Below are 11,576 nucleotides of genomic sequence, written 5' to 3' on the forward strand. Positions count from 1 at the left end.
ATTCAACTCGATTGATAAAGTCAGGCAAACAAATATACATAAGTAAGAGGCAGCTGTTAGAATTCGAGATACCCTGTACAAAATAGGTCAAGTGCAAAGGCAAAATGCAGAATAATGTGATTGTCAAAATTGAAAAAATTAAGAGAAGTTATACCTAACAGCTAATTACGGTACAAAAACCTACAGTCCAATCTTTTTCTCGCAAACTTTTAAGAGTCTCAGAGAATTAAAGCTTATCAATTGAAAATGAAACTTATAGGTTTGGTACAACTGAAGTATACTCGTTTTGCTGCAGTTTTGTATGAGTATAAGCTATAAAACACAAACGAAGGCAAAACCAGATCAGGTTAAAGTTAAAGTGGAACCGCGAGCAAAAAAAAGTAGCAAAAAACAAAAATCTGATCATGAGATGAATATTTGCATAAATCACGTGCCCCGTTGGCAGCGCTAGAAAAAGAATTAACTTTTAAAAATAAAGCGACAGCCACTAGCTGAACAACAACTCTAGACAGAGACAGATATGGAGATATGGTGGAGATGGAGATGGAGATGGTTGGTATCGTGCCTAGCACTGGCCAGTTTAGAAACTTATGTAAATGCATTTGCGGCGGCCCGTGAACTTGAAACGAGATGATTTGCCATAGCCGAAAATTTGGGATTCAGTTGTCCAGTGGCTGTTGAGCGAACGAGTCGGCGAGCGAGTGTGTATCGAGTATCGAGTACTCAGTAGCGAGTATCGAGTATTGACGTGAATCATAACAAACGGTCAGCCGTGTGCGTAAATTATGTACAGGACGTGCCTTTGTGTAAGTCGTCAGCGGCCAAATAATTTGTCAATTTGTATGTGGACTGTAATTTATCTTGCAGCTGATATCTGTGCTGGGCGTCGTATGCGCCGCCAATCTGGGCTACTTGCCACGCCAGACACAGCAACAGACGCTGCCACAGGTCCAGCCGCAGGGCCAGGCGTATTACTACAATGCGCCCAGTGTGAGCACCATGGCGGCGCTGCGTCGCATCATACAGGGCCACCTGCAGCGTTTCCAGCTTGCGGACAAGCAGCGTTTCCAGCTGGGGGACAGACAGCGTTCGCTGCTGTTGCAGGCTAAGCCGGAAGTGCAGCTGCAACCATCGCAACGGCAGCCCGCTTTGGCTGCCACACAGCATAGCTTGGACTCCGCGGTGCCACCAAATACGCCGACTCCCAAGAACTATGCAATGAATTTCCTGCCCGATGGCAAGGATGTGGCACCCGGAACTTCCTACATACCGCTCAAGCTGCTGCGGATTCGACGCTGATGAGAGATGACGAGCTCGCTGATTGACGCCGGCATCGGCGTTGGCGTCGGCATCGTCTGTTATTCAAATTAGTTCGAGGCGGCGCATGTGGAATGCCGTTCTTGATAAGCAGCCAGTGGCAACCAGTAAATGAGGTTAATTTGTTATAATCCTACTGGTTGTTATATAATTTTACGTTATATTTAAATACCATCAAGCATAGTCTCTAAGCATTCCGTATTCTTATTTAAGCCCAAACTAATTTGTGCCTACAAATACAAGTCGGAAAAAAGCATAACTGCGAGTTACGACTCTTTTAATTTCAGCCTCCAAATGGCCGAATGAGATAAGGAAAACTAAAACAAGAATAAATGGCCATATTTAGCACATCGAAGATTAAATACCCTTGCGGACAGGTGAATAGAATTGTTTATTTGTATTTGATGAGTTTCGTGAAGATGGATTCCTTGATTCTTGGATCATATAACTATATGATACAGCGGACTGATTTAGCATATTTACTGGTTGCAACAGAAAGACGAACTGAGAGGCTAGTTTGACTAGATTTAGCTGTTTTCTCGTATTCTATGAGTTACTTTTTTGATAACAAACCTATAATACCCTCCATAAGGGTATAATATATAAAAAATAAATAAAGCTACGCACCGCTCGAAATGGTCGCTAACTATGTTGAATACACAAAAAATACATTCACCAAAATTAAGTTTGTCATATCATTTACATAATTTAGAAGCCATAAATTAAAACGCACCAAAACAACACCAACAACGACGACAGGGCAGGCGGCAAAAACGATCCCAACACAGAATTGCAATAAATTGCTATATAAGGTCAAGAGCCGTTAGGCAACCGTAGTTGGGATTAAAGTGTTAACAACAATTTGAATGCCCTTTAGCTCAAAGCAATATAATTTGATTAGATTAAGCAGTTCTTTTTTGAAATCAGCTTTTAATTACATATTCATAATGGCCAAACACATCTCTAGAAGAACATTTAGCATTTGGCAGCTGACACACCTAAACCGCTCTATTCTTATTATGATTGTTTCATCACATGATTCACAACATTTAAGCATATAAAATATTGAAATATATAAATATAAATAATTAACTGCACCGCATATATAACTCGTTGTCTCATAATTATACCAATTTTTAACAATTGTTGGGATTTTAAGACCTATTTCTTATTTATATATATGAGATTTTTTATTTGATTTCAATGTTTTTATTAACACATCATTTATCGCTTTTTTTTGACAAATCATCACTTATTTTCATAGTTTGTGATTTAATAAAATCACAAGCAATCCAAGACCTGGAGACAGCTATTTAAAAAACTTTTAAATATTGTTTAGCTATTCTGTAATGGAAAGGTCATATACAGTTTTGATTTTGTGGCTTACTCACGCGTTTGCTCAGTGCTACTCAAACAGCAAACCGGTTTGACTCACAGCTAAAACGGTTAAGCTGATAGCAAAGTGGTTTGTGAACACGCTGTAACGAAAGGTGGCTGCCAAACCTTATTGCTGGTTGTGTGACATTGCTAAAATATTAAGAGCTTGAAGCTATCCTTACTCACATGGAAGCTTCATATAAAATCGAAGCAAACGCAGCTCAAAGCGAAAAAGAAAAATGTACTGGCTATTAGGACCGCGCTCGCAACTGAGTCTTGAGAACAAAGTTCGTCTTTACAGGGCGATTCTTAAACCATTGTGGACATACGCTATGCAACTATGGGGAACAGCAAGCAACTCCAACATAGAAATCCCGCAAAGGTACCAGTCTATAACTTTAAGAACTATCACAGGCGCTCCGTGGTATATGAACAACTATGATATTCATAAAGACCTAAACATGCCCTTTGTCAGGGAGTAGTATGGACACCCGACGATTAACAAGATTACACGTACTGGATCTTCAACACATAAATTAGGTTAACAAACTAATGTAATATATATTGTTTGAACTCATTTTACTATTTATTTTCAAAAATTGTAATCATTTCTGAAAACTGATTAGTTTGGTTAACGCTGAATGTTTGGAACTAAAAATTTTTTTTTTTTATTGATGAAGAATTTATGAATCAGTCGCAGTTTCAGAAGCTTAGGGCAATTTAAAATGAAAACAATTTAATTTAAATCTATACTTAGTTTTTATTGATTCTGTTGTATAATTGGGTGATACCAGGTGGCTGCTAGCATGCTAGCTTTGATATAGTTTATGCAGATTATTATTAGTTATTATATTATATAATATTATTAGCATTATAATTTATTAAGGTATTATGTGAATTGCCCTAAAAAAATAAGCTGTGATAATGCTATTGACTTGCATACTTTATAAACATATTTTGTTAAATTGCAAAGCTAGCAAACTGGCATAAGTTGGGGTCACATCTGTTAAAGTCTGTTGAAAAATATTCAAATGGATTAATTTTAGTTAGGTTTGCGTTCTTCTGGAAGTGTTGCTTGATGAAGTGGTCATCGATTGTTGCTCCGTTTTAGGCACATTTAACTTAAACTGTTTGGAACACATCAGATTCAGCCAGGCGTTTCGATTCGTCGTATTCAAAAGCACAAAATAGACAAAGAGCACAAAGCCCTGCAGCGTGGCCGTGATGCAAAAGAGATACGAGAATATAATGCTCAGATGCATGTAGCTGCACAGACCAAAGATCCAGGTGAGGCCCAGCAAAAAGAACAGCAGCACAGACAGGCGCAGCTGCTGGACAATTAGCTGGCGTCGAGGATTGAGCGTACGCTGGATGCTGTAAATGATGCAGATCATCATGAATGCATTGGCAATGGTGACCAGGGCTATGGGCAGCACCACGCCCAGGGCCAGGCCATAGCCGGAGGGATAACAAATAGCCGCATGGTGTTTAAACTGATACACCGATGGCTTAAATGACTTGGCGTCGAGCAGCACAACCGAAAGGGTGGGCAGCAGTGGCAGCGTCCAGGCAATCAGTGCTGATATGAGTATATAATGATTGGGGCGGGCCACGCCTATAACCGTAACATAACGCTGGAACTGCAAAAAGGCTATGATTAGCATCCAGCTGAAGATTACCAGCACAGAGTATTGCAGCGCAGCCCCCAAAATCAAGCAGCGATTCCAGTTCCGCTCTAGAGTCAACCATTCGTCGCCACCGCCGCTGCCACCGCTGAGATAGACAAAGAGCAGCAGCTGCAGGGCCAAAGCCAGGCAAAGATGCAGCAGCACCTTAGTAGAGGCCTGACTGCGCCACTTATTGACCAGCGCCGCGGTTAAAAAGATGCCCAAGAGTCCAAACAGCGACAGGCCGCAGCCCACATAGCTAATCATGTCCAGCAGCTGCTCATGGGCCGCGTCCAGCTGCTGTTGAACATCTTCCAGCTGCAGATGGGCTTGGCTGCCACCAATCAGAAACGAAAACTGCGTCAAATGATGTGCCTGGCAGAGCACATTGAACTCTTCCGCGCCGTTGCCGCTGCAGGTGGTGACACCATCACTTAGCCAGCTCTTATAGTTCCAATAGCCGCAGCGGCTGCCTTCGCCAAAAGCCTTGCCCCTTGGCAACAAGAAGGGCAAAGGCGACGGTAAGTCAACTCCTGCATGGATGAAAGATTATTAGCCTAGCCAAAGCTGAGCTGGTGCTTAGTTAAACTTACCAGCAAATCCGGGTATAGATATTGATAGTACTTTACTGCGTGGTCGCCCACTGGGCTGCTCGGCCGCCTCCACAAAGAGTCCGGCATGGGCGTAGACCTTGAGTATGACGTAGGAGGCGCCGCGCTCTTTCAGCTGACGCCACAGCTGCTCCGGCACGTAGGTGGCCGTCTCCAGATTTGTATCCCTTCTCAAGTGCTTCAGGTTCTTATTTGTATAAAGAAAGCGATACCAAAAGCCGCTGCCAGAGGCCTGCCGATCTGCAGCTGGTGATGAATAAATGGAAATCCCTGTGATATTTGCACATGTCGGGTTCACATAGAATACGCTCAGATTGTTGCTCATCAGGGCCTGCACTCCCAAATTCGCATAGTTGAGTGTTTCCACGCCTTTGCCAGTCGATACCAAGGCTTCACTGGCTGCCCGGCCACAGTTCTGGGTGGGCACCAGCTCTTGAGGCAGTGCATCCATGTAGTCCTCAAATCTACTAAGCAGCGAGTTAGTTGCATTCAGATGTGCGGACAGGCGCAGTACCTGCGCATCGCTAGACATAATCTCTCGGCAAATGCTGACTAATTCCGCGCCCAAGGCTGCGCTTCTTGGCTGCTGCTCCAGGAGCTTGGCAATTATACGCGCTGTGCTATAGACATCAACTGGTGACAGCTGGCCATGTGCCTGGCTCAATAAATATTGCAGCCGGTTCAATGGAACCGGTTTGCTGCGGTTGCTGCTGTCCGCAGCTTGCAGCTCGAAGCCCAGCTGGTAGAGCTGCCGGCTCAGCTGGTTACCAGCGCGACAGTTGAGCCGCTTGAGGGGCTGCCACTGGGCTGAGGCGTTGCAAAATCGCCGCCTGGGCAGCCCATACTCATCCAAGCAGAGATCGCGCATGGTGGCCCATTCGCCAGCTCGTGTGCATTCAAAATGATTCAAATGCGGCTCAAAGATAGACCGGCCATCTGCAGCCAGCACTTCATAGTTGTGCTGGAAATCTTGTGCCTCACACAGGCCCACGGGCTGCACCTTCATGTTATGTTCGTTGCTAGCTGCTTTCACTGTACTATGGTTCCTGGCCTGCCATTGTTGCGGTGGGTAGTGTTGCACGGTGCTCCAGGTTGTGCTGGGAGTGAGTCGCACATGTGCCTGGCTGGGCCAGAGCCAGCAGAGTAGGCAAAACTGCCAAAGCATTTTCCACTAGTTAATTACACTGCTCAACGTGGCACATAATTTAAGCTAAGTTAAGCCGTTAATCCGACGCGTTGTTTCCTTAGCTAGCGCCGCGTTCGACTGTCGCGTCGTCTCGGCTTTAGAGCCCATCACGACTTAAAGTATTAAAGGTAATAAATTTGTAGCCAAGATGCGCTTATCCGCATTACGTAATTACTCACTTGTTCATTCATAAGTACATACATAAATAAATAAATAAATAAATATATATATGCCTGTATATATTCTATAAGCACATTTGCCACATTTTTCTCATTAGTTTCGACTTGAGATTTCTGCTGACTCTCTCAAGAAAAACTCAAGTTCAAGTTCGATCGGTAGCTGCTTCACGTCAAAGCAGTAAACATTTGCAGCCCCCTCTTCTGTTCTGTCCGCCCTCTTCAAACACCTAGCATTGCAGCAATTGTTCAGTCTGTCGTTATTTTTACAGTAATATATTGAATAATGAGCAGCAATTCGAAGCTTGTCGACAACATCTTGATATTTTCGAAAGCCTCTTGAGATTGGATCAATGCGGCAGCTGTCAGGTCAGCTAAAATTTGATTGTACTTTCAGTTGGGATTTTATTTATTTATTTTTCTACCCTGCACCCATTGAATGGGTAAAAAGGGTATTATAGCTGTGCGCAAATGTGTGTAACAGGGAGAAGGAGTTTTCTTCGACCCCGAAGAGCGCATATGTTTTTGATCAGTACAACGAACTGTGTCGAGCTGGCCATGTCCCTCTGTTCTTCCATCCTGTTCTTCCAACGTGTTCACATGCTGCTTGTGTGTTTTGTTCATATATTTGTAGTCGAATGACAGAATATATTTGTCGCTGGGTCCAGGGTATTTCGTAGTCAGTTACTCCCTATAAAAGCCCTCGTATTTGTTTTAATTTTATTTCTATTTTATTTTGTGTTTGATCGAAACATGTGCGCTGTCTGGCTGTTGTGTGTGCCAACTAGCTGATATTTTATTTGTGTTACTTTTTAACTACTCGAATTTAATTAATGGACCACAATTTTGGACAAGCTGTTAAAAGCAACAAGACCACGTGCGGTCCACATTAATCTTAAGCAGTGTTCAATATACGACAATTTATATTTGTGTCTTCATCGCAACAAACTTTTATGCATACTTACTTAAGACTTGAAAACAGATTAATATTTAAATTCATAATCTGGAACTCCACGCTGGACATTAAATCAATATAATTGTACCTGTTTACTTTGTGAACATGGTGTCAAATCATTTCAAAATAAAATGGTTTTTGGCTCTGTTTTATGTATCGAATAGGGACAGTCCAACCCAAAACAGCACGGAAGTTGCCCGGCACCCCATGGTACGTTACAAACGTTACGATGCCCTCGAACGCAATCTCCGCCTTACAAAGGTTGGTGATCAGATCAAGATCTTCAGTAGTTGCTACGCCGATGTCCTGCTGTACCTGAACGCGTTCGCCAGGCTCCGTGCTGATCCCATCACAGAGAGGTGCCTCCAAAGGTTACAAAGGTTTCAATACCTTACAGTATTAACCTACGTCCTCAATCGACTTCATTGTAATTATCCCATCGATGTAAATAGCTCTCAATGTAAACTGATCGATTCTGGCGCATTGTAAATCAAATTGAATAATAAAAAAAAAAGGTTAATATTGACTATCTCTATATATAAAACTGTTTGTCCTGACTGACTGACTGACTGACTGACTGACTGAATGACTGATTGGTGATCAACTCACAGCCGTAACCGTAACAGCTAGGAAGCTGAAATTTTCACTGTAGTTACCTCATGTGATGTAGGTGCACGTTAAGACGGGGTTTCGGGAAATTCCACCCGCAAGTGTGGAAAAATCGCGAAAAACTATTGTATATAACTTTTTTGTTTACCATCCGATTGGCCTCAAATTTATTTTCAAAGGTCTTTGTTCAAATTCATTTGAGGGGTGTTTCACACTTTTAGGAAAATCCATTCCTCCTTGGTGGAAATGAAGGTCAAAGATTTGGTGGGTGACGTTTCGCGCTCAAATTCATTTCCAGAGATCTATAAGAAAAAAAATCATTTGAGACGTGTTTCACACTTTTCGCAGAATTCAAACTTCTTCGGGGGGAATGCAATTCAAAGATGTTTTGTGCGAAGTTTTAAGTTGTGTCCGATTTGCTTCAAATTTATTTGCAAAGCTCCACATAAGAATATAATGAATACGTGTTTCAGCGATTTGGGAAATTCCACTCGCAACAGTGGTAAATTGGAGGAAAACGTTTGTACATATGAAAGTTGTTTACCGTCCGATCAGTTTCAAAATCATTTCAAATATTTTTGAGAACATTGATTTTATAATATACGTGCCACGGGCAAGGCCGGGTTATATCCGCTAGCATATTATATATTATAATATGGTATATTAGGGCTGAAACAACTCCCTCCTTGGAATTCGGTTCACAAACTTGTGCTCCATATTTATTAACTCAGATTCAAACCTTGGTTTGTACAATCTTCAAAATTTCAATAGTACAACTACAAATTGGGCTGAAATTAATTCTTCTGAAATGTACAAATACAAAATCGCTACCTACCAATTACGATAAAGAGTAATTTAAGGGCTACTTATGTGAATGAATGGTTGCGCAACGAACCGATTCGGTATATAATTTATCATTAATTAATTTACAACTGCAATATTTCTAAATGCTCAATCATTTTATACAGTTAAATTTTAAAGATATTTTACAGACAACTCTCACATGTTGACTACTGGTCACTCCCAAAGAAATGTATTTTCTTTATGTCATCCTCATTAAACCATCTTACAAGCTGGTACAACAACGAATGCAAACTAATGATACATTTGATTGCTGTTGTTGTTGCTGTTGGTTTCCATTTGCCTTTGCCCATTTTGCAGCCAGTTGCACATTTTAGCTGTCGCATGTTTTGGTCAACTGCAGGAAGCAGTCAGTCCTGCCCGTTGTGCTGCTGTGATCCATACCTGCAGTTGGACTGTGAAATTTTGCAGAATATTCAAATATTTGTGCAATATCAAAATGCGAAAAGTGCAAAGATGTGCATTCAAATGCAATAAAACTTGCTGAATCGCAAATAATTGGAACGAACAAAATCCAGTGCAGAAATGCAAGTAAATAAAATGGTTTCTCAGCTCAAATGACTGGCAGTCTAAGGCACATATAAGAATATGTTTGTGCCCCAATTAATAATTTAAGCAAATCATAAATTTGCAGTCGGTAAAAGAACAGCAAATCATTTGTGTTTTAATTATCTACAAATATAATAAAATAAAATAAATAAGCACCAAATGAACGAAAATGTGTTAGAGTGCTTTAACCGTAAACACATAACATACAAAATTTGTGGTTATGGTCTCTTGGAACAATTGCTTATTACAAATAGACATTTAAACAAACAATTGCACACAAATTGATAACTTATTATTTATTTATAACATTTATGGTATTTTATATATTTATAGTATTATAGGTACTTTTTATGGATTATAGTGCTATAGTTTTATAGTATTTTAGGTATTTACAGAATTTATAAAATGTAAAGTTTTTAAAGTCTTATATAGTATCTGTACTTTTTATTATCAAAAAGTTTTGTCTTCAAGGCAAGGCGATGTTGAACTAAGCCCGTTCGAGTCCGAAATTTAAATTTATAGTTTGCTTTGCACCTAAACTTAAATCGAACAAGAACAATCAAGCGAAACTGAATTATATTTCCCTTTAAAGGTTGTTTCGTTTAAAATACAAATTGATTGGTGAAGACCTAGTCCAAAGCTCTTATCTAAATATATAATATATGTTTTGGGTTTCCAGCCCTGATTCTGTTCGTCTTTGATAAGCAAAAACTGTGCTTGCATTTTTTTATTATTAGGGGAATAGTAATATTATAGGGTGTGGTAATGTACAAGCATTCAAATATATACAAGTATTTTTTTCGCTGAAAATATTTTCGCATTATATAATCATAAATATTTGTTCGCTTTTTAATTTGATATAAGCGCTGAACATTTGTGGAATGTAAATTAAATGTTTCTGAGCTGATTTAGAAATTAAAATAATAATTGCTATGTATTTAATTATGAAGAGAGGTAAAGGTTGATGCCTTTGTATCTGATTGATTGCACAAATGGTTGCGAGTGCCGCTGGCCAGACTGCTGGTTAAATATTAAATCAATGATGTCAAAAGGGTCAAGCAGCTGCCTAGCCAAGCGAGGCTTGTGTAATATATTTTTGCTATAAGATAAACAGTTGCTTCTTCGTTTGTCATTAACTCGGACTCCGTTGAAATGCAACTTCTTTTATCCAACCTAATCCTTCCTCTCTCTCCCTTTAATTTCACTCCAGCTATACGCCTCATAGCACAGCAATACCTTTGTGTATGGTAAACAATATCGTTGATAACCAGGAGTAGAGCGAGAAGTGGGCGTTAGCTGGCTCCTAGCATTAGGCTGTGCATCCCGCTTAGACAGCTGGTTACAAGTTTTTGGCTCAGTGAAGTGCCCTGGATGCTTGGTTGGTTCCACTTCAGGAATTTATTTACTCAAGTGTGATGCGATTATCCTTGCTGCACTTGTCCTTTGTTTCTATGCGCAACCTCTAAAGAGCTGGTCACATAGTCAGATACCATTATTATCAGTTAGCTGGTGTGCGTGTGTGTGTGTGTTACACTGCGATTGAGGGACTATTTGGTTCGTAGCGTAAATTCTTCGCTTGCTTCTTGCTTGTTAATTAAACGTCATACAGATTACCATCTTTGCGACCTGCACTTGATTAGAAAAAACCTAACGCACCATTTCATTCGAACAATATGCCAGCAGCTTTTTACCCTAACACTTTCCGCACACTTGTAGGGTATTCAATTGGGTATGCTAGCTGTTGCGTGCATTTAACGACTGACGTGTTATGCTCAAGTGCTCTTCATTTGTGACTTTGTGTCTTTTTAAGCATCGCATACTTTTTTTTCTCTTGTAGGACCAGCCGAGTAAGGGTATATTATTTGTAGCCGCGTCTTTCAGCTGTGATTCAAATAGTCTGCTGCCTGCTGCTGGCGCTAATGCCCCGGCTATACCTGGCTTCAGTTCTCTCTATTCAAGGCTCGTTCCATCAGTGTCAACGCCATTGTCCGTCCGTCAGTGGCAGCTCTGCCGTTGGCTTTATGCCGACGTTTATCAGACATCGCAGCTGACTTTTGTTGTGGTCGCTGCGGCTGCACTTGCAGCCTTTCAACGTGGGTTAAATAAAAGCTGAATTAAAACTAGTAAAAATAAAAATGCGGCAGGCGTCCAGCTTGTGACTGACAGATACTCTCTCATTAATGTAACCATAGACTAAGAGTTTTGAAGCGTGATTTTCTTGATAGTAAGTAGTAAATGGGTCAGTTAAACAGCTATTTGATCGCTTTT

At 40.7% G+C, this 11,576-nt stretch overlaps 2 protein-coding genes across 2 annotated transcripts; one reads left to right on the plus strand and one right to left on the minus strand.

The window, feature by feature from the left end:
* The first annotated feature begins 698 nt into the window (after positions 1 to 698).
* LOC135440384 (uncharacterized) lies at positions 699 to 1,576 on the plus strand. Its single transcript, XM_064699510.1, has 2 exons — positions 699 to 806; positions 868 to 1,576. The coding sequence occupies exons 1-2, from the start codon at positions 786 to 788 to the stop codon at positions 1,297 to 1,299; spliced, it is 453 nt and encodes a 150-aa protein (XP_064555580.1). The 5' UTR covers positions 699 to 785; the 3' UTR covers positions 1,300 to 1,576.
* A 1,859-nt stretch (positions 1,577 to 3,435) lies between these two features.
* Positions 3,436 to 6,265, minus strand: LOC135440391 (adhesion G-protein coupled receptor G6-like). The gene is made up of 2 exons (XM_064699517.1): positions 4,955 to 6,265; positions 3,436 to 4,894 (listed from the first exon to the last, which is right to left on the minus strand). Exons 1-2 carry the CDS (start codon positions 6,135 to 6,137, stop codon positions 3,741 to 3,743), a joined length of 2,337 nt encoding a protein of 778 aa, XP_064555587.1. The 5' UTR covers positions 6,138 to 6,265; the 3' UTR covers positions 3,436 to 3,740.
* Positions 6,266 to 11,576: the final 5,311 nt, after the last annotated feature.

This window comes from Drosophila montana, unplaced genomic scaffold, assembly GCF_035044405.1.
Source record: "Drosophila montana isolate Dmon_TW-CO22-7 unplaced genomic scaffold, ASM3504440v1 contig_960_1, whole genome shotgun sequence".
Classification (NCBI taxonomy): domain Eukaryota; kingdom Metazoa; phylum Arthropoda; class Insecta; order Diptera; family Drosophilidae; genus Drosophila; species Drosophila montana.